General features: G+C 45.7%; 1 protein-coding gene across 7 annotated transcripts in view; it reads left to right on the top strand.

Annotated features, from left to right (window-relative positions):
• The window catches only part of LOC124037823 (disabled homolog 1-like), a 78896-nt gene that overhangs the window by 20357 nt on the left and 35218 nt on the right, over positions 1–23321 (top strand). For all 7 annotated transcript variants that reach the window (XM_046352921.1, XM_046352922.1, XM_046352925.1 and 4 more), the window contains exons 3-6: positions 5551–5690; positions 8666–8764; positions 10780–10911; positions 12326–12445. In XM_046352921.1, the coding sequence (XP_046208877.1) occupies positions 5551–5690; positions 8666–8764; positions 10780–10911; positions 12326–12445 (491 nt within the window). The remainder of the gene's footprint in view (positions 1–5550; positions 5691–8665; positions 8765–10779; positions 10912–12325; positions 12446–23321) is intronic.

Raw genomic sequence — 23321 nt, forward strand, 5'->3', positions numbered from 1 at the left:
GTCAGGAAGTTAAAGTTTGGTCTCAAATGGGTCTTCCAAATGGACAATGACCCCAAGCATACTTTCAAAGTTGTGGCAAAATGGCTTAAGGACAACAAAGTCAAGGTATTGATGTGGTCATCACAAAGCCCTGACCTCAATCCTATAGAAAATTTGTGGGCAGAACTGAAAAAGCGTGTGTGAGCAAGGAGGCCTACAAACCAGACTCAGTTACCCCAACTCTGTCAGGAGGAATGGGCCAAAATTCATCCAACTTATTGTGGGAAACTTGTGGAAGGCTACCTGAAACATTTTGACCCAAGTTAAACAATTTAAAGGCAATGCTACCAAATACTATTTGAGTGTATGTAAACCTCTGACCCAGAAGCTGAAATAAATCATTATTCCCAATAAATGTGTGAATTAAAGCTGAAATAAATAATTCTCTCTTCTATTATTCTGACATTTCACATTCTTAAAATAAAGTGGGGATCCTAACTGACCTAAAAGAGGGAATTTTTACTAGGATTAAATGTCAGGAATTGTGAAAAACTGAGTTTAAATGTACTTGGCTAAGGTGTATGTATACTTCTGACTTCAACTGCACGTGTCTCTAATATGGTCATACATTTGGCAGGAGGTTAGGAAGTGCAACTCAGTTTCCACCTCATTTTGTGGGCAGTGTGCTCTCGAGAGCCAGTTGTGCCTTCTGCGGCATCTCTCAATAGCAAGGCTATGTTCACTGAGTGTGTACATTGTCAAAGCTTTTCTCAACTTTGGGAATTTTCTTAATTATCATCCTCCCTCCCTCCCACTCTGTTGTCTGTGAGGAGTACTTTACTAACCACAGGAGATAACATAGAGAGAGGAGCGAGGACAACACACACAAACACACTAGTACACACACTCAATACACACTACACACATAGATAATAGAGAGTGTGAGAAGAGAGGGGAAACAGAAAGAGAGAGGAGATTAGAACAACATGTCACACCATCATTCAGAGAGGGAATGGGTAGGGGTGGATAGAGGTAGAGATGGGATGGATAGAGAGATAGAATAGGGAGGGATGGATAGAGATAGAGATGGGATGGATAGAGAGATAGAATAGGGAGGGATGGTTAGAGATAGAGATGGGATGGATAGAGAGATAGAATAGGGAGGGATGGATAGAGATAGAGATGGGATGGATAGAGAGATAGAATAGGGAGGGATGGATAGAGATAGAGATGGGATGGATAGAGAGATAGAATAGGGAGGGATGGATAGAGATAGAGATGGGATGGATAGAGAGATAGAATAGGGAGAGATGAATAGAGAGATAGAATAGGGAAGGATGATAGAGATATGATAGAGAGGGATGATAGAGATAGAATAGGGAGAGATGAATAGAGAGATAGAATAGAGAGGAATGATAGAGATAGAATAGAGAGGGATGATAGAGATAGAATAGAGAGGAATGATAGAGATAGAATAGAGAGGGATGATAGAGATAGAATAGAGAGGAATGATAGAGATAGAATAGAGAGGGATGATAGAGATAGAATAGAGAGGAATGATAGAGATAGAATAGAGAGGAATGATAGAGATAGAATAGAGAGGAATGATAGAGATAGAATAGAGAAGGATGGATAGAGAGAATATAGAATATAGAAGGATGGATAGAGATAGAGAGATAGAATAGGGAGGGATGGATAGAGATAGAATAGAGAAGGATGGATAGAGATAGAATAGGGAGGAATGGATAGAGATAGAATAGAGAAGGATGGATAGAGATAGAATAGAGAAGGATGGATAGAGATAGAATAGAGAAGGATGGATAGAGATAGAATAGAGAAGGATGGATAGAGATAGAGAGATAGAATAGAGAAGGATGGATAGAGATAGAGAGATAGAATAGATAAGGATGGATAGAGATAGAGAGATAGAATAGGGAGGGATGGATAGAGATAGAGAGATAGAATAGAGAAGGATGGATAGAGATAGAGAGATAGAATAGAGAAGGATGGATAGAGATAGAGAGATATAATAGGGAGGGATGGATATAGATAGAGAGATAGAATAGAGAAGGATGGATAGAGATAGAGAGATAGAATAGAGAAGGATGGATAGAGATAGAGAGATAGAATAGAGAAGGATGGATAGAGATAGAGAGATAGAATATAGAAGGATGGATAGAGATAGAGAGATAGAATATAGAAGGATGGATAGAGATAGAGAGATAGAATATAGAAGGATAGATAGAGAGATAGAATATAGAAGGATGGATAGAGATAGAGAGATAGAATAGAGAAGGATGGATAGAGATAGAATAGAGAAGGATGGATAGAGATAGAGAGATAGAATATAGAAGGATGGATAGAGATAGAATAGAGAAGGATGGATAGAGATAGAGAGATAGAATATAGAAGGATGGATAGAGATAGAGAGATAGAATATAGAAGGATGGATAGAGATAGAGAGATAGAATATAGAAGGGTGGATAGAGATAGAGAGATAGAATAGAGAAGGATGGATAGAGATAGAGAGATAGAATATAGGATGGATAGAGATAGAATATAGAAGGATGGATAGAGATAGAGAGATAGAATATAGAAGGATGGATAGAGATAGAATATAGAAGGATGGATAGAGATAGAGAGATAGAATATAGAAGGATGGATAGAGATAGAATATAGAAGGATGGATAGAGATAGAATAGAGAAGGGTGGATAGAGATAGAGAGAATATAGAATATAGAAGGATGGATAGAGAGAATATAGAATATAGAAGGATGGATAGAGATAGAATATAGAAGGATGGATCGAGATAGAATATAGAAGGATGGATAGAGATAGAGAGAATATAGAATATAGAAGGATGGATAGAGAGAATATAGAATATAGAAGGATGGATAGAGAGAATATAGAATATAGAAGGATGGATAGAGATAGAGAGATAGAATAGAGAAGGATGGATAGAGATAGAATATAGAAGGATGGATAGAGAGAATATAGAATATAGAAGGATGGATAGAGAGAATATAGAATATAGAAGGATGGATAGAGATAGAGAGAATATAGAATATAGAAGGATGGATAGAGATAGAATATAGAAGGATGGATAGAGATAGAGAGATAGAATATAGAAGGATGGATAGAGATAGAATATAGAAGGATGGATAGAGATAGAATAGAGAAGGGTGGATAGAGATAGAGAGAATATAGAATATAGAAGGATGGATAGAGAGAATATAGAATATAGAAGGATGGATAGAGATAGAATATAGAAGGATGGATCGAGATAGAATATAGAAGGATGGATAGAGATAGAGAGAATATAGAATATAGAAGGATGGATAGAGAGAATATAGAATATAGAAGGATGGATAGAGAGAATATAGAATATAGAAGGATGGATAGAGATAGAGAGGTAGAATAGAGAAGGATGGATAGAGATAGAATATAGAAGGATGGATAGAGAGAATATAGAATATAGAAGGATGGATAGAGAGAATATAGAATATAGAAGGATGGATAGAGATAGAGAGATAGAATAGAGAAGGATGGATAGAGATAGAATATAGAAGGATGGATAGAGATAGAGAGAATATAGAATATAGAAGGATGGATAGAGATAGAGAGATAGAATATAGAAGGATGGATAGAGATAGAGAGATAGAATAGGGAGGGATGGATAGAGATAGAGAGAATATAGAATATAGAAGGATGGATAGAGAGAATATAGAATATAGAAGGATGGATAGAGATAGAGAGAATATAGAAGGATGGATAGAGATAGAGAGATAGAATATAGAAGGATGGATAGAGATAGAGAGAATATAGAATATAAAATGATGGATAGAGAGAATATAGAATATAGAAGGATGGATAGAGATAGAGAGAATATAGAAGGATGGATATAGATAGAGAGATAGAATATAGAAGGATGGATATAGATAGAGAGATAGAATATAGAAGGATGGATAGAGATAGAGAGAATATAGAAGGATGGATAGAGATAGAGAGAATATAGAATATAGAAGGATGGATAGAGAGAATATAGAATATAGAAGGATGGATAGAGAGAATATAGAATATAGAAGGATGGATAGAGATAGAGAGATAGAATAGAGAAGGATGGATAGAGATAGAATATAGAAGGATGGATAGAGAGAATATAGAATATAGAAGGATGGATAGAGATAGAGAGATAGAATAGAGAAGGATGGATAGAGAGAATATAGAATATAGAAGGATGGATAGAGATAGAGAGATAGAATATAGAAGGATGGATAGAGAGAATATAGAATATAGAAGGATGGATAGAGAGAATATAGAATATAGAAGGATGGATAGAGATAGAGAGATAGAATAGAGAAGGATGGATAGAGATAGAATATAGAAGGATGGATAGAGAGAATATAGAATATAGAAGGATGGATAGAGAGAATATAGAATATAGAAGGATGGATAGAGATAGAGAGATAGAATAGAGAAGGATGGATAGAGATAGAATATAGAAGGATGGATAGAGATAGAGAGAATATAGAATATAGAAGGATGGATAGAGATAGAGAGATAGAATATAGAAGGATGGATAGAGATAGAGAGATAGAATAGGGAGGGATGGATAGAGATAGAGAGAATATAGAATATAGAAGGATGGATAGAGAGAATATAGAATATAGAAGGATGGATAGAGATAGAGAGAATATAGAAGGATGGATAGAGATAGAGAGATAGAATATAGAAGGATGGATAGAGATAGAGAGAATATAGAATATAAAAGGATGGATAGAGAGAATATAGAATATAGAAGGATGGATAGAGATAGAGAGAATATAGAAGGATGGATAGAGATAGAGAGATAGAATATAGAAGGATGGATATAGATAGAGAGATAGAATATAGAAGGATGGATAGAGATAGAGAGAATATAGAAGGATGGATAGAGATAGAGATATAGAATATAGAAGAATGGATAGAGATATAATATAGAAGGATGATAGAGATAGAATATAGAAGGATGATAGAGATAGCGAGATAGAATAGGGAGGGATGGGGGTCATAGTCATGTGTGTTTATTGTACTGTATTGACTCTGTGTTTGTGTCTCGCTGTCTCTCAGGGCAGGATCGTAGCGAGGCCGTATTGTACTGTATTGACTCTGTGTTTGTGTCTCTCTGTCTCTCAGGGCAGGATCGTAGCGAGGCCGTATTGTACTGTATTGACTCTGTGTTTGTGTCTCTCTGTCTCTCAGGGCAGGATCGTAGCGAGGCCGTATTGTACTGTATTGACTCTGTGTTTGTGTCTCGCTGTCTCTCAGGGCAGGATCGTAGCGAGGCCGTATTGTACTGTATTGACTCTGTGTTTGTGTCTCGCTGTCTCTCAGGGCAGGATCGTAGCGGGGCCGTATTGTACTGTATTGACTCTGTGTTTGTGTCTCTCTGTCTCTCAGGGCAAGATCGTAGCGAGGCCGTATTGTACTGTATTGACTCTGTGTTTGGGTCTCTCTGTCTCTCAGGGCAGGATCGTAGCGAGGCCGTATTGTACTGTATTGACTCTGTGTTTGTGTCTCTCTGTCTCTCAGGGCAGGATCGTAGCGAGGCCGGGTTGATCAGGCGGTTTAAGGGGGATGGCGTTCGCTACAAGGCTAAACTCATCGGTCTGGATGAAGTCACAGCCGCAAGGGGAGACAAACTCTGTCAAGACTCCATGATGAAGCTCAAGGTGAGTGTGTGTGTGTTTTACCCCGAGGACAGGGAATGAGGGGGAAGGGGTCTAGGGTAATAATGGAGCATAATGAGGTGGAGATGAGGGAGAGAAGATAGGGGAGAGAGGGGAGGGTGAGGATCGTGATTTAGGCTCCTATCTCATTTAACATGCTGGGTAATTGTATGATGGAAGGAAGGTGTGGAAAAAGGTGAGGGGTGAGGAGGGGTGAGGAGGGGTGAGGAAAGGTGAGGAGAGGTGAGGAAAGGTGAGGAAAGGTGAGGGGTGAGGAGATGTAAGGTGAGGAGGGGTGAGGAGAAGAGAGGGGTGAGGAGAAGTGAAGGATGAGGTGAAGAGAGGGGTGAGGAGAGGAGAGGTGAGGAGAGGTGAGGGGTGAGGAGAAGTGAGGGGTGAGCGGTGAGGAGAGGAGACGGGTGAAGAGAAGTGAAGGATGAGGAGGTGAGGAGAAGTGAGGGGTGAGGAGAAGTGAGGGATGAGCGGTGAGGAGAGGAGAGAGGTGAAGATAAGTGAAGGATGAGGAGAGGTGAGGGGTGAAGAGAGAAGAGGTGAAGGTGAGGAGAAGTGAAGGGTGAGGAGAAGTGAAGGGTGAGGAGAGGTGAGGGGTGAAGAGAAGAGAGGGGTGAGGAGAGGTGAGGGGTGAGGAGAGGTGAGGGGTGAGGAGAGAAGAGGTGAAGGTGAGGAGAAGAGAGGGGTGAGGAGAGAAGAGGTGAATGTGAGGAGAAGTGAAGGGTCAGGAGAGGTGAGGGGTGAGGAGAGGTGAGGGGTGAGGAGAGAAGAGGTGAAGGTGAGGAGAAGTGAAGGGTGAGGAGAAGTGAAGGGTGAGAAGAAGAGAGGGGTGAGGAGAGGTGAGGGGTGAGGAGAGGCGAGGAGAGAAGAGGTGAGGGGTGAGGAGAGGTGAGGGGTGAGGAGAGGCGAGGAGAGAAGAGGTGAGGGGTGAGGAGAGGTGAGGAGAGAAGAGGTGAGGAGCAGAGGCAAACGGTGCATTGATCAACTTGTTTCCCAATTTGCTCATCCAGACAGGCAATACACACCAGGGTTTCCAGACATTTGACCGGCAACATTTTAATTTACCGGACATTTGAGAAATTTACCGGAGCCTGATTATAACCTGATTAGAGCGTCCACCCACGGTGCTCAGAATGAAACAAATCACATTGAAACTATGCTAATTCATCTGAACAGAACATGCAAGTGGAGGATGCAACGGCTTGTGGTCCTTCTTACCAAAATCTGATGTGCACTTTGAACATGTTAGAATAACTGTCCACATGTACTTTTCCTCAGCCAACAAGACGAGTAACGAACAGCAAAATAACTAGCATATGTCAAGGCTTTGGTCAGCTTATCGACAAAAAAATAGCCTATTCCAAACAGACTCTGAGCCAGTTGGGACGATAGATCCCAGATTCATTCATCCAGTAGTCCTAGGCTGGATAAAACAGATTTTGAGCGGGTCTTTTTCAGAGTTCCCTGTTGTTTAGAACACATCACAGATGCTGCCGGAAGACAGATTTTCCCCTCGAAGGCTCTGTATATGTATTCTGTACCCGTGTGCTAAGATACATAACGAATAGACTGTACACACGCGCTAATTTAATTCCACAAAATTATGCAAATGAACCTGTAGACCGATAAGCATGACCAGTCAAATGTATTTACATCGACTGGTATTTTGGTATTTACGTCGACTGGACAATTGGCCGGCGCTAATTTTATTGATCTGCTTCTCTATTTTTTTTAATCAGACAAAGGCCAGCTATTACTGGCTAGCGGAAACCCTGACACGCACACGCACACGCACACACACACACACACACACACACACACACACACACACACACACACACACACACACACACACACACACACACACACACACACACACACACACACACACACACACACACACACACACTTCTGCTCTTTCCTCCTCCTCGCTGCTTTTCTCCATTTACAGTAAGTAGACGTGTGTGTGTGTGTCTATATCCTGTCTCTTTGTGTCTGTTCTGTACGGTATAGCAGCAGCAGGGCGGTCTAAAGGAGACCACAAACAGCAGGTGTTTCTAACTGTCTCTTTGTGTCTGTTCTGTAGGGTATAGCAGCAGCAGGGCGGTCTAAAGGAGACCACAAACAGCAGGTGTTTCTAACTGTCTCTTTGTGTCTGTTCTGTACGGTATAGCAGCAGCAGGGCGGTCTAAAGGAGACCACAAACAGCAGGTGTTTCTAACTGTCTCTTTGTGTCTGTTCTGTAGGGTATAGCAGCAGCAGGGCGGTCTAAAGGAGACCACAAACAGCAGGTGTTTCTAACTGTCTCTTTGTGTCTGTTCTGTACGGTATAGCAGCAGCAGGGCGGTCTAATGGAGACCACAAACAGAAGGTGTTTCTAACTGTCTCTTTGTGTCTGTTCTGTAGGGTATAGCAGCAGCAGGGCGGTCTAAAGGAGACCACAAACAGCAGGTGTTTCTAACTGTCTCTTTGTGTCTGTTCTGTAGGGTATAGCAGCAGCAGGGCGGTCTAAAGGAGACCACAAACAGCAGGTGTTTCTAACTGTCTCTTTGTGTCTGTTCTGTACGGTATAGCAGCAGCAGGGCGGTCTAATGGAGACCACAAACAGAAGGTGTTTCTAACTGTCTCTTTGTGTCTGTTCTGTAGGGTATAGCAGCAGCAGGGCGGTCTAAAGGAGACCACAAACAGCAGGTGTTTCTAACTGTCTCTTTGTGTCTGTTCTGTAGGGTATAGCAGCAGCAGGGCGGTCTAAAGGAGACCACAAACAGCAGGTGTTTCTAACTGTCTCTTTGTGTCTGTTCTGTACGGTATAGCAGCAGCAGGGCGGTCTAATGGAGACCACAAACAGAAGGTGTTTCTAACTGTCTCTTTGTGTCTGTTCTGTACGGTATAGCAGCAGCAGGGCGGTCTAAAGGAGACCACAAACAGAAGGTGTTTCTAACTGTCTCTTTGTGTCTGTTCTGTAGGGTATAGCAGCAGCAGGGCGGTCTAAAGGAGACCACAAACAGAAGGTGTTTCTAACTGTCTCCTTTGGAGGGATCAAGATCTTTGATGAGAAGTTTGGGGTGAGTTTTAAAGGTGTGTGTGTGTGTGTGTGTGTGTGTGTGTGTGTGTGTGTGTGTGTGTGTGTGTGTGTGTGTGTGTGTGTGTGTGTGTGTGTGTGTGTGTGTGTGTGTGTGTGTGTGTGTGTGTGTGTGTGTGTGTGTGTGTGTGGTATTGGTCCAGGGGGACAGGTGGGCTTGTTAATGAGGCCGCTCTAAAGAGTCCCGGGGGAAATCAGGAGGACCTAATTGAAACCTCCTAAGTAGATCAGAATACAAACCTGGTTTATCGTCTGATATCAGTGCAGTCTGTCTTTCTCTGTGTGCAGGGTGCCACGGTGTGTGAGTGTGTTTGTGTGTGTGTGTGGCCTTGCCTCTCTACCTCCCACACTGCAGCCATATTGCTTACATCCCCCAACCCCCCTTATGGACGGATGGATGGATGAGCTTCTCTCACAGAAGAGGGAAGGTCGTGGCGGATAGAGAAGACGAGCGAGGGAACATTAATCTCTCCCCCGTCCCCACAGAGGGCGGGTGCCCGTGTTCTCGCTCTCTCTCCGTCATGGTCACCGTGGTGATGGAGGGGTGGAGAGAGGGAGAGGCCTTTAAGAGAGAAAGGAAAGGTTTCGTATGTCAACCCCTCTCCAGCCTCAGCCTCGGACGAGAAACCTGGGTTCAATCTACCGGCACGGGACGTGCGTGTATGTTTGTGTGGGCGTGCGTACGTCCTGAGTGTGTGTGTGTGTGTGTGTGTGTGTGTGTGTGTGTGTGTGTGTGTGTGTGTGTGTGTGTGTGTGTGTGTGTGTGTGTGTGTGTGTGTGTGTGTGTGTGTGTGTGTGTGTGTGTGTGTGGTCCCGGGGCCTCTCCTGCTGGCTTGGTTATTGGAGGGGAGGGGCTCTTATTATTGTTAGGTCAGTCAATGGGTGTGATGACAATCATCAGCCTCCTTATTAAATATAGAAGGCATCAGTCACACACACACGGCATCTGTCTCCTACCACTGTAGCTGCTGCCGGATGCTCTGTACTGTCAGAGCTCTGTGTGGGGTTGACAGATACATATCTCTGTGTTTTGGGTGTCAGTGCTGCGTTCTGAGATTGCCTCTGCCTGTAGTGACACATCCAGTGAGCAGATGAAATGATCAACTCCACTGCCTGCAGCGACGCGACTGTCTTTGCCATTTACACTCACACACACACACACACACACACACACACACACACACACACACACACACACACACACACACACACACACACACACACACACACACACACACACACACACACACACACACACACACACACACACACACACACACACACGTACACGGATGTGTGTGCGTGTATGTGTGGCATCGGTATGCATGTTTGAGCGTGCTATGTGTGCTTGTGTGTGTTTGGAAGTCAGTGTAAGTATGCGTGAGTGTGTGGGTAGAGTCAGTCCCGTCTCCCGTTCTCTGGGACAACCAGTGCCATCTGCCATGGGCACAGCCATCCCTCCCTGGCGCAAACGCTCTGGCTAAACTGGGGAGAGCAGGGGAACTAAAGACTGTTAAACGAGCAGGCGGGTATGTGTGTGTGTGTGTGTGTGTGTCTGTGTGTGGGTTGAGGAGGTCTAATCCCCCTTCTTCCTGCCTGGCAGAACAACACAACAGAGGCTCACAGGGAATAGTGTGACTGTCTCCCTCCGTCTGTCCTCAATTTGGCAAGGGGTGTGTGAGGGCCATTTCCTGCTGAGAGCTGTCTGAGCTCTGAAAATAAGTACTGCCAGATCCTCTCCCTCCTCTCTCCTCTCTCCTCTCTCCTCTCTCCTCTCTCCTCTCTCCTCTCTCTCTCCTCTCTCTCTCCTCTCTCCCTTCTCTCTCTCTCTCTCCTCTCTCTCTTCTCTCTCTCTCTCTCTTCTCTCTCTCCTCTCTCTCTCCCTTCTCTCTCTCTCTTCTCTCTCTCTTCTCTCTCCTCCCTTCTTTCCTCTCTTCATTTTATCTCTAGATCAAGGGTCCAGTCTCTGACTGTGTTTCTCTGCCTGGTCTCTCTCAGGTCCTCCAGCACCACCATGCGGTCCATGAGATCTCTTACATCGCCAAGGACATCACAGACCACCGAGCCTTTGGTTATGTCTGTGGGAAAGAGGGCAACCACCGCTTCGTAGCCATCAAGACAGCACAGTCTGTGAGTACCACACAGTGTGTGTGTGTGTGTGTGTGTGTGTGTGTGTGTACGTGCCTTTGTGTGCTTTTCTGTTGTCCATGACTCTCCATTGTCCTCTGCTTGCCGCAGGGAACATTGTCCTGTTCACATTAAGATACTGGTCCTTGAATCAGCCCTCTACAGACAGAGAGCCCCGTCTGCTCTGCTGTGTGTGTGTCTATATTCTCTCTTGTGTTGTTGCTGTCTGTGTCTCGTGTCTGTGTTTTGTGTGAGGCTGTCTCTGCTCTCTGCTGCCCATATTGATTTCCCGTGGCGACTCGATGAGTGTGTGAGTGTGTCATCACCCCTAACGACCCGTCAATCCTCCCAGGAACTGACCTGGCGCCCTGGGAAACAGAACAACCCAGCAAGCTGCCATGTACTCCTCTGGGTGTGCTAGGAGAGTTCCGTCCCTGTAGTGCTTTCTGAGGACAGAGACGACAAGAGAGATGTCTGTTCACTACTAATTATATACAGGGAGAAGAGAGAGGGAACAGGGAAAGTGCGAGAGAGGAAAGGAGAGAAGAGATTGAGACCCCCACACCACATGATTTATCGAAGACTGAATCAGAGTTCAGATGGGGTAGGAAGGAAGTAGGAACATGTTGGAACGCAACACTGTACTGGTGATGTCCGAACACAGTCTGGGAACTCCCTGTTATGCCTCGATCAAATATTAAACATGATCTATATTTCATTGTTCCCCAGGCTCACCCCTCAGAATCCCCAGCTCTCTGCTCCGAATCTGTTCATAGTGAAACTAAGACCTCACATCCTAATGCTTTATTACACTGTGAGGTGTGTGTGTGTGTGTGTGTGTGTGTGTGTGTGTGTGTGTGTGTGTGTGTGTGTGTGTGTGTGTGTGTGTGTGTGTGTGTGTGTGTGTGTGTGTGTGTGTGTGTGTGTGTGTGTGTGTGTGTGTGTGTGTGTGTGTGTGTGTGTGTGTGTGTGTGTGTGTGTGTGTGTGTATGCACATGCTTGTGTGTGTGAGAGTGTGCGCCAGCCTGTATATGCCTCTATACGTGTGTGTGTGTTAAAACCAGCTCTCACAGTCTCACGTCAGAATTAGACGTTCATCCATGTTTCTCAAACATTTCAAAGTTGTTCCAAAAGTCACATTTTTGTTTAAGGTTAACATTAGGCATTAACTCTGAATGGTAAAGGTAAGGGTTAAGGTATTCACTCTCAATCCCCGAGCCCATCCATAACGCCCCAGAAAAACTGAAACCTATTTGAAAGTAACAGTGCTCACTGTTGCCCCTAGAGGCGGGTTTTCACGTCTTTCTCCCGACGTCCTCAGCCATAGATGAACGTCGAATACTGACTTGTATCAGGGGTGACCTGGTTGGTTACCCACAGAGCTATAACAGTGTTCTACTTCCTCTCCACCTCCCAGGCAGAACCAGTGATCCTGGACCTCCGGGACCTGTTCCAGCTCATCTATGACATCAAACAGAGGGAGGAGATGGAGAAGAAAGCCCAGAAAGACAAACAGTGTGAACAGGCTGTGTACCAGGTACACACAACCACATTCACTTTTACCTCACATTCACTTACACACTCATAATAAAGAGGAGGCGACAGGGCTGTTCTGTGTGTACTATGTGATTATCTGTTGGGAATGCTTGGTGCTGCTGCCTCTATCTGTCAACTACACTGATCTTCCTGGCTTTCCTCTTCCATCTCTACTCTTCTATACCCTCTCTACTCTTCTATCCCCTCTCTACTCTTCTACCCCCTCTCTACTCTTCTATCCCCTCTCTACTCTCTTTCTCCCCTCTCTACTCTTCTATCCCCTCTCTACTATCTTTTTCCTCTCTCTTCTCTTCTATCCCCTCTCTGCTTTTCTATCCCCTCTCTACTCTTCTATCCCCTCTCTACTCTTCTATCCCCTCTTTACTCTTCTACCCCTCTCATATTTTCTATCCCCTCTCGACTCTTATATCCCCTTTATACTATCTTTCTCCCCTCTCCACTCTTCTATCCCCTCTTTACTCTTCTATCCTATCTCTACTTTTCTATCCCCTCTCTACTCTCTTTCTCCCCTCTACTCTTCTATCCCCTCTCTACTCCTCTATCCCCTCTCTACTATCTTTCTCCCCTCTCTACTCTTCTATCCCCTCTCTCTCTCTTTCTCCCCTCTACTCTTCTATCCCCTCTCTACTCCTCTATCCCCTCTCTACTATCTTTCTCCCCTCTCTACTCTTCTATCCCCTCTCTACTCTCTTTCTCCCCTCTCTACTCTTCTATCCCCTTTATACTATCTTTCTCCCCTCTCTACTCTTCTATCCCCTCTTTACTCTTCTATCCTATCTCTACTTTTCTATCCCATCTCTACTCTTCTATCCCCTCTCTACTCTTCTATCGCCTCTCTACTCCTCTATCCCCTCTCTACTCTCTTTCTCCCCTCTCTACTCTTCTATCCCCTCTCTACTCTTCTATCCCCTCTCTACTCTTCTATCCCATCTCTACTCTTCTATCCCCTCTCTACTCTTCTATCGCCTCTCTACTCTTCTACCCCTCTCTACTCTTCTACCCCTCTCTACTCTTCTATCCCCTCTCTACTCTTCTACCCCTCTCTACTCTTCTATCCCCTCTTTACTCTTCTACCCCTCTCATATCTTCTATCCCCTCTCTACTCTTCTATCCCCTCTATACTTTCTTTCTCCCCTCTACTATTCAAACCTCTCTCTACTCCTCTACCCCTCTACCCTTCTATCCCCTCTCTGCTCTTCTATCCCCTTTATACTGTCTTTCTCCTCTCTCTACTCTTCTACCCCTCTCTACCCTTCTATCCCCTCTCTACTCGTCTACCCCTCTCTACTCTTCTATCCCCTCTCTACTCTCTTTCTCCCCTCTTTACTCTTCTATCCCCTCTCTACTCTTCTACCCCTCTCTACTATTCTATCCCCTCTCTACTCTTCTACCCCTCTCTACTCTTCTATCCCCTCTCTATTCGTCTACCCCTCTCTACTCTTCTATCCCCTCTCTACTCTTCTACCCCTCTCTACTCTTCTATCCCCTCTCTACCCTTCTATCCCCTCTCTACTCGTCTACCCCTCTCTACTCTTCTATCCCCTCTCTACTCTCTTTCTCCCCTCTTTACTCTTCTATCCCCTCTCTACTCTTCTATCCCCTCTCTACTCTTCTATCCCCTCTCTACTCTTCTATCCCCTCTCTACTCGTCTACCCCTCTCTACTCTTCTATCCCCTCTCTACTCTCTTTCTCCCCTCTTTACTCTTCTATCCCCTCTCTACTCTTCTATCCCCTCTCTACTCTTCTATCCCCTCTCTACTCTTCTATCCCCTCTCTACTCGTCTACCCCTCTCTACTCTTCTATCCCCTCTCTACTCTTCTATCCCCTCTCTACTCTCTTTCTCCCCTCCTTACTCTTCTATCCCCTCTCTACTCTTCTACCCCCTCTACTCTTCTATCCCCTCTCTACTATCTTTCTCCCCTCTCTACTCTTCTATCCCCTCTCTACTATCTTTCTCCCCTCTCTACTCTTCTATCCCCTCTCTACTATCTTTCTCCCCTCTCTACTCTTCTATCCCCTCTCTACTCTCTTTCTCCCCTCTTTACTCTTCTATCCCCTCTCTACTCTTCTACCCCTCTCTACTCTTCTATCCCCTCTCTACTCTCTTTCTCCCCTCTCTACTCTTCTATCCCCTCTCTACTCTTCTACCCCCTCTCTACTCTTCTATCCCCTCTCTACTCTCTTTCTCCCCTCTCTACTCTTCTATCCCCTCTCTACTATCTTTTTCCTCTCTCTTCTCTTCTATCCCCTCTCTGCTTTTCTATCCCCTCTCTACTCTTCTATCCCCTCTCTACTCTTCTATCCCCTCTTTACTCTTCTACCCCTCTCATATTTTCTATCCCCTCTCGACTCTTATATCCCCTTTATACTATCTTTCTCCCCTCTCCACTCTTCTATCCCCTCTTTACTCTTCTATCCTATCTCTACTTTTCTATCCCCTCTCTACTCTCTTTCTCCCCTCTACTCTTCTATCCCCTCTCTACTCCTCTATCCCCTCTCTACTATCTTTCTCCCCTCTCTACTCTTCTATCCCCTCTCTACTCTCTTTCTCCCCTCTACTCTTCTATCCCCTCTCTACTCCTCTATCCCCTCTCTACTATCTTTCTCCCCTCTCTACTCTTCTATCCCCTCTCTACTCTCTTTCTCCCCTCTCTACTCTTCTATCCCCTTTATACTATCTTTCTCCCCTCTCCACTCTTCTATCCCCTCTTTACTCTTCTATCCTATCTCTACTTTTCTATCCCATCTCTACTCTTCTATCCCCTCTCTACTCTTCTATCGCCTCTCTACTCCTCTATCCCCTCTCTACTCTCTTTCTCCCCTCTCTACTCTTCTATCCCCTCTCTACTCTTCTATCCCCTCTCTACTCTTCTATCCCATCTCTACTCTTCTATCCCCTCTCTACTCTTCTATCGCCTCTCTACTCTTCTACCCCTCTCTACTCTTCTATCCCCTCTCTACTCTTCTACCCCTCTCTACTCTTCTATCCCCTCTTTACTCTTCTACCCCTCTCATATCTTCTATCCCCTCTCTACTCTTCTATCCCCTCTATACTTTCTTTCTCCCCTCTACTATTCAAACCTCTCTCTACTCCTCTACCCCTCTACCCTTCTATCCCCTCTCTGCTCTTCTATCCCCTTTATACTGTCTTTCTCCTCTCTCTACTCTTCTACCCCTCTCTACCCTTCTATCCCCTCTCTACTCGTCTACCCCTCTCTACTCTTCTATCCCCTCTCTACTCTCTTTCTCCCCTCTTTACTCTTCTATCCCCTCTCTACTCTTCTACCCCTCTCTACTATTCTATCCCCTCTCTACTCTTCTACCCCTCTCTACTCTTCTATCCCCTCTCTATTCGTCTACCCCTCTCTACTCTTCTATCCCCTCTACTCTTCTACCCCTCTCTACTCATCTATCCCCTCTCTACCCTTCTATCCCCTCTCTACTCGTCTACCCCTCTCTACTCTTCTATCCCCTCTCTACTCTCTTTCTCCCCTCTTTACTCTTCTATCCCCTCTCTACTCTTCTATCCCCTCTCTACTCTTCTATCCCCTCTCTACTCTTCTATCCCCTCTCTACTCGTCTACCCCTCTCTACTCTTCTATCCCCTCTCTACTCTCTTTCTCCCTCTTTACTCTTCTATCCCCTCTCTACTCTTCTATCCCCTCTCTACTCTTCTATCCCCTCTCTACTCTTCTATCCCCTCTCTACTCGTCTACCCCTCTCTACTCTTCTATCCCCTCTCTACTCTTCTATCCCCTCTCTACTCTCTTTCTCCCCTCCTTACTCTTCTATCCCCTCTCTACTCTTCTACCCCCTCTACTCTTCTATCCCCTCTCTACTATCTTTCTCCCCTCTCTACTCTTCTATCCCCTCTCTACTATCTTTCTCCCCTCTCTACTCTTCTATCCCCTCTCTACTATCTTTCTCCCTCTCTACTCTTCTATCCCCTCTCTACTCTCTTTCTCCCCTCTTTACTCTTCTATCCCCTCTCTACTCTTCTACCCCTCTCTACTCTTCTATCCCCTCTCTACTCTCTTTCTCCCCTCTCTACTCTTCTATCCCCTCTCTACTCTTCTACCCCCTCTCTACTCTTCTATCCCCTCTCTACTCTCTTTCTCCCCTCTCTACTCTTCTATCCCCTCTCTACTATCTTTTTCCTCTCTCTTCTCTTCTATCCCCTCTCTGCTTTTCTATCCCCTCTCTACTCTTCTATCCCCTCTCTACTCTTCTATCCCCTCTTTACTCTTCTACCCCTCTCATATTTTCTATCCCCTCTCGACTCTTATATCCCCTTTATACTATCTTTCTCCCCTCTCCACTCTTCTATCCCCTCTTTACTCTTCTATCCTATCTCTACTTTTCTATCCCCTCTCTACTCTCTTTCTCCCCTCTACTCTTCTATCCCCTCTCTACTCCTCTATCCCCTCTCTACTATCTTTCTCCCCTCTCTACTCTTCTATCCCCTCTCTACTCTCTTTCTCCCCTCTACTCTTCTATCCCCTCTCTACTCCTCTATCCCCTCTCTACTATCTTTCTCCCCTCTCTACTCTTCTATCCCCTCTCTACTCTCTTTCTCCCCTCTCTACTCTTCTATCCCCTTTATACTATCTTTCTCCCTCTCCACTCTTCTATCCCCTCTTTACTCTTCTATCCTATCTCTACTTTTCTATCCCATCTCTACTCTTCTATCCCCTCTCTACTCTTCTATCGCCTCTCTACTCCTCTATCCCCTCTCTACTCTCTTTCTCCCCTCTCTACTCTTCTATCCCCTCTCTACTCTTCTATCCCCTCTCTACTCTTCTATCCCATCTCTACTCTTCTATCCCTCTCTACTCTTCTATCGCCTCTCTACTCTTCTACCCCTCTACTCTTCTACCCCTCTCTACTCTTCTATCCCCTCTCTACTCTTCTACCCCTCTCTACTCTTCTATCCCCTCTTTACTCTTCTACCCCTCTCATATCTTCTATCCCCTCTCTACTCTTCTATCCCCTCTATACTTTCTTTCTCCCTCTACTATTCAAACCTCTCTCTACTCCTCTACCCCTCTACCCTTCTATCCCCTCTCTGCTCTTCTATCCCCTTTATACTGTCTTTCTCCTCTCTCTACTCTTCTACCCCTCTCTACCCTTCTATCCCCTCTCTACTCGTCTACCCCTCTCTACTCTTCTATCCCCTCTCTACTCTCTTTCTCCCCTCTTTACTCTTCTATCCCCTCTACTCTTCTACCCCTCTCTACTATTCTATCCCCTCTCTACTCTTCTACCCCTCTCTACTCTTCTATCCCCTCTCTATTCGTCTACCCCTCTCTACTCTTCTATCCCCTCTACTCTTCTACCCCTCTCTACTCATCTATCCCCTCTCTACCCTTCTATCCCCTCTCTACTCGTCTACCCCTCTCTACTCTTCTATCCCCTCTCTACTCTCTTTCTCCCCTCTTTACTCTTCTATCCCCTCTCTACTCTTCTATCCCCTCTCTACTCTTCTATCCCCTCTCTACTCTTCTATCCCCTCTCTACTCGTCTACCCCTCTCTACTCTTCTATCCCCTCTCTACTCTCTTTCTCCTCTCTTTACTCTTCTATCCCCTCTCTACTCTTCTATCCCCTCTCTACTCTTCTATCCCCTCTCTACTCTTCTATCCCCTCTCTACTCGTCTACCCCTCTCTACTCTTCTATCCCCTCTCTACTCTTCTATCCCCTCTCTACTCTCTTTCTCCCCTCCTTACTCTTCTATCCCCTCTCTACTCTTCTACCCCCTCTACTCTTCTATCCCCTCTCTACTATCTTTCTCCCCTCTCTACTCTTCTATCCCCTCTCTACTATCTTTCTCCCCTCTCTACTCTTCTATCCCCTCTCTACTCTCTTTCTCCCCTCTTTACTCTTCTATCCCCTCTCTACTCTTCTACCCCTCTCTACTCTTCTATCCCCTCTCTACTCTCTTTCTCCCCTCTTTACTCTTCTATCCCCTCTCTACTCTTCTACCCCTCTCTACTATTCTATCCTCTCTCTACTCTTCTACCCCTCTCTACTCTTCTATCCCCTCTCTATTCGTCTACCCCTCTCTACTCTTCTATCCCCTCTCTACTCTTCTACCCCTCTCTACTCTTCTATCCCCTCTCTACCCTTCTATCCCCTCTCTACCCGTCTACCCCTCTCTACTCTTCTATCCCCTCTCTACTCTCTTTCTCCCCTCTTTACTCTTCTATCCCCTCTCCACTCTTCTATCCCTCTCTACTCGTCTACCCCTCTCTACTCTTCTATCCCCTCTCTACTCGTCTACCCCTCTCTACTCTTCTATCCCCTCTACTCTCTTTCTCCCCTCTTTACTCTTCTATCCCCTCTCTACTCTTCTATCCCCTCTCTACTCTTCTATCCCCTCTCTACTCTTCTACCCCTCTCTACTCTTCTATCCCCTCTCCACTCTTCTATCCCCTCTCTACTCTTCTATCCCCTCTCTACTCGTCTACCCCTGTCTACTCTTCTATCCCCTCTCTACTCTCTTTCTCCCCTCTTTACTCTTCTATCCCCTCTCCACTCTTCTATCCCCTCTCTACTCTCTTTCTCCCCTCTCTACTCTTCTATCCCCTTTATACTATCTTTCTCCCCTCTCTACTCTTCTATCCCCTCTCTACTCTTCTATCCTATCTCTACTTTTCTACCCCCTCTCTACTCTTCTATCCCCTCTCTACTCTCTTTCTCCCCTCTCTACTCTTCTATCCCCTCTCTACTCCTCTATCCCCTCTCTACTCTTCTATCCCCTCTCTACTCTCTTTCTCCCCTCTCTGCTTTTCTATTCTCTCTCTACTCCTCTACCCCTCTACCCTTCTATCCCCTCTCTACTCTTCTATCTCCTTTATACTCTCTTTCTCCTCTCTCTACTCTTCTACCCCTCTCTACTCTTCTATCCCCTCTCTACTCGTCTACCCCTCTCTACTCTTCTATCCCCTCTCTACTCTCTTTCTCCCCTCTTTACTCTTCTACCCCTCTCTACTCTTCTATCCCCTCTCTACTCTTCATCCCCTCTCCACTCCTCTATCCCCTCTCTACCCTTATATCCCCTCTCTACTCGTCTACCACTCTCTACTCTTCTATCCCCTCTCTACTCTCTTTCTCCCCTCTTTACTCTTCTATCCCCTCTCCACTCTTCTATCCCGCTCTACTCGTCTACCCCTCTCTACTCTTCTATCCCCTCTCAACTCTTCTATCCCCTCTCTACTCGTCTACCCCTCTCTACTCTTCTATCCGCTCTCTACTCTCTTTCTCCCCTGTTTACTCTTCTATCCCCTCTCTACTTTTCTATCCCCTCTCTACTCTTCTATCCCCTCTCCACTCCTCTATCCCCTCTCTACTCTTCTATCCCCTCTCTACTCTTCTATCCCCTCTCTACTCTTCTATCCCCTCTCTACTCTCTTTCTCCCCTCTTTACTCTTCTATCCCCTCTCCACTCTTCTATCCCGCTCTACTCGTCTACCCCTCTCTACTCTTCTATCCCCTCTCTACTCTTCTATCCCCTCTCTACTCGTCTACCCCTCTCTACTCTTCTATCCGCTCTCTACTCTCTTTCTCCCCTGTTTACTCTTCTATCCCCTCTCTACTTTTCTATCCCCTCTCTACTCTTCTATCCCCTCTCCACTCTTCTATCCCCTCTCTACTCTTCTATCCCCTCTCTACTCGTCTACCCCTCTCCACTCTTCTATCCCCTCTCTACTCTTCTATCCCCTCTCTACTCTCTTTCTCTCCTCTTTATTCTTCTATCCCCTCTCCACTCTTCTATCCCCTCTCTACTTGTCCACCCCTCTCTACTCTTCTATCCCCTCTCCGCTCTTCTATTCCCTCTCCACTCTTCTATCCCCTCTCTACTCTTCTATCCCTTCTCTAATCGTCTACCCCTCTCTACTCTTCTATCCCCTCCCTACTCTTCTATCCCCTCTCTACTCTCTTTCTCCCCTCTTTACTCTTCTATCCCCTCTCCACTCTTCTATCCCCTCTCTACTTGTCTACCCCTCTCTACTCGTCTACCCCTCTCTACTCTTTTATCCCCTCTCTACTCTTCTATCCCCTCTCTACTCTCTTTCTCCCCTCTTTACTCTTCTATCCCCTCTCCACTCTTCTATCCCCTCTCTACTTGTCTACCCCTCTCTACTCGTCTACCCCTCTCTACTCTTCTATCCCCTCTCTACTCTTCTATTCCCTCTCTACTCTCTTTCTCCCCTCTTTACTCTTCTATCCCCTCTCCACTCTTCTATCCCTCTCTACTCGTCTACCCCTCTCTACTCTTCTATCTCCTCTCTACTTGTCTACCCCTCTCTACTCTTCTATCCCCTCTCTACTCTCTTTCTCCCCTCTTTACTCTTCTATCCCCTCTCTACTCTTCTATCCCCTCTCTACTCTTCTATCCCCTCTCTACTCTTCTATCCCCTCTCTACTCTTCTATCCCCTCTCTACTCTTCTACCCCTCTTTCCACTCTTCTATCCCCTCTCCCTACTCTTCTATCCCCTCTCTACTCTTCTATCCCCTCTCTACTCGTCTACCCCTCTCTACTCTTCTATCCCCTCCCTACTCTTCTATCCCCTCTCTACTCTCTTTCTCCCCTCTTTACTCTTCTATCCCCTCTCCACTCTTCTATCCCCTCTCTACTTGTCTACCCCTCTCTACTCGTCTACCCCTCTCTACTCTTCTATCCCCTCTCTACTCTTCTATCCCCTCTCTACTCTCTTTCTCCCCTCTTTACGCTTCTATCCCCTCTCCACTCTTCTATCCCTCTCTACTCGTCTACCCCTCTCTACTCTTCTATCCCCTCTCTACTTGTCTACCCCTCTCTACTCTTCTATCCCCTCTCTACTCTCTTTCTCCCCTCTTTACTCTTCTATCCCCTCTCTACTCTTCTATCCCCTCTCTACTCTTCTATCCCCTCTCTACTCTTCTATCCCCTCTCTACTCTTCTACCCCTCTTTCCACTCTTCTATCCCCTCTCCACTCTTCTATCCCCTCTCTACTCGTCTACCCCTCTCTACTCTTCTATCCCCTCTCTACTCTTCTATCCCCTCTCTACTCTTCTATCCCCTCTCTACTCTCTTTCTACCCTCTTTACTCTTCTATCCCCTCTCCACTCTTCTATCCCCTCTCTACTCTCTTTCTCCCCTCTCTACTCTTCTATCCCCTCTCTACTCGTCTACCCCTCTCTACTCTTCTATCCCTCTCTACTCGTCTACCCCTCTCTACTCTTCTATCCCCTCTCTACTCGTCTACCCCTCTCTACTCTTCTATCCCCTCTCTACTCTTCTATCCCCTCTCCACTCTTCTACCCCTCTCTACTCTTCTATCCCCTCTCTACTCTTCTATCCCCTCTCTACTCTTCTACCCCTTCTCTACTCTTCTATCCCCTCTCTACTATATTTCTCCCCTCTCTACTCTTCTATCCCCTCTCTACTATCTTTATCCCCTCTCTACTCTTCTATCCCCTCTCTACTCTCTTTCTCCCCTCTCTACTTTTCTCTCCCCTCTCTACTCTTCTATCCCCTTTATACTATCTTTCTCCCCTCTCTACTCTTCTATCCCCTCTCTACTCTTCTATCCCATCTCTACTTTTATACCCCCTCTCTACTCTTCTATCCCCTCTCCACTCTTCTATCCCCTCTCTACTCGTCTACCCCTCTCTACTCGTCTACCCCTCTCTACTCTTCTATCCCCTCTCTACTCTTCTATCCCCCCTCTACTCTCTTTCTCCCCTCTCTACTCTTCTATCCCCTCTCTACTCTTCTATCCCATCTCTACTTTTCTACCCCCTCTCTACTCTTCTATCCCCTCTCCACTCTTCTATCCCCTCTCTACTCGTCTACCCCTCTCTACTCGTCTACCCCTCTCTACTCTTCTATCCCCTCTCTACTCTTCTATCCCCTTTATACTATCTTTCTCCCCTCTCTACTCTTCTATCCCTCTCTACTCTTCTATCCCATCTCTACTTTTCTACCCCCTCTCTACTCATCTATCCCCTCTCTACTCTCTTTCTCCCCTCTCTACTCTTCTATCCCCTCTCTACTCCTCTATCCCTTCTCTACTCTTCTATCCCCTCTCTACTCTCTTTCTCCCCTCTCTACTCTTCTATCCCCTCTCTACTCTCTTTCTTCCCTCTTTACTCTTCTATCCCCTCTCCACTCTTCTATCCCCTCTCTACTCGTCTACCCCTCTCTACTCGTCTACCCCTCTCTACTCTTCTATCCCCTCTCTACTCTTCTATCCCCCTCTACTCTCTTCTTCTCCCCTCTTTACTCTTCTATCCCCTCTCTACTCTTCTATCCCCTCTCCACTCTTCTATCCCTCTCTACTCGTCTACCCCTCTCCACTCTTCTATCCCCTCTCTACTCGTCTACCCCTCTCTACTCTTCTATCCCCTCTCCACTCTTCTATCCCCTCTCTACTCTTCTATCCCCTCTCTACTCGTCTACCCCTCTCTACTCTTCTATCCCCTCTCTACTCTTCTATCCCCTCTCTACCCTTCTATCTCCTCTCTACTCTTCTATCCCCTCTCTACTCTCTTTCTCCCCTCTTTTCTCTTCTATCCCCTCTCCACTCGTCTACCCCTCTCTACTCTTCTATCCCCTCTCTACTCTTCTATCCCCTCTCTACTCTCTTTCTCCCCTCTTTACTCTTCTATCCCCTCTCCACTCTTCTATCCCCTCTCTACTTGTCTACCCCTCTCTACTCGTCTACCCCTCTCTACTCTTTTATCCCCTCTCTACTCTTCTATCCCCTCTCTACTCTCTTTCTCCCCTCTTTACTCTTCTATCCCCTCTCCACTCTTCTATCCCCTCTCTACTTGTCTACCCCTCTCTACTCGTCTACCCCTCTCTACT

The sequence above is a fragment of the Oncorhynchus gorbuscha genome, linkage group LG06 (genome assembly GCF_021184085.1).
Source record: "Oncorhynchus gorbuscha isolate QuinsamMale2020 ecotype Even-year linkage group LG06, OgorEven_v1.0, whole genome shotgun sequence".
Classification (NCBI taxonomy): Eukaryota; Metazoa; Chordata; class Actinopteri; order Salmoniformes; family Salmonidae; genus Oncorhynchus; species Oncorhynchus gorbuscha.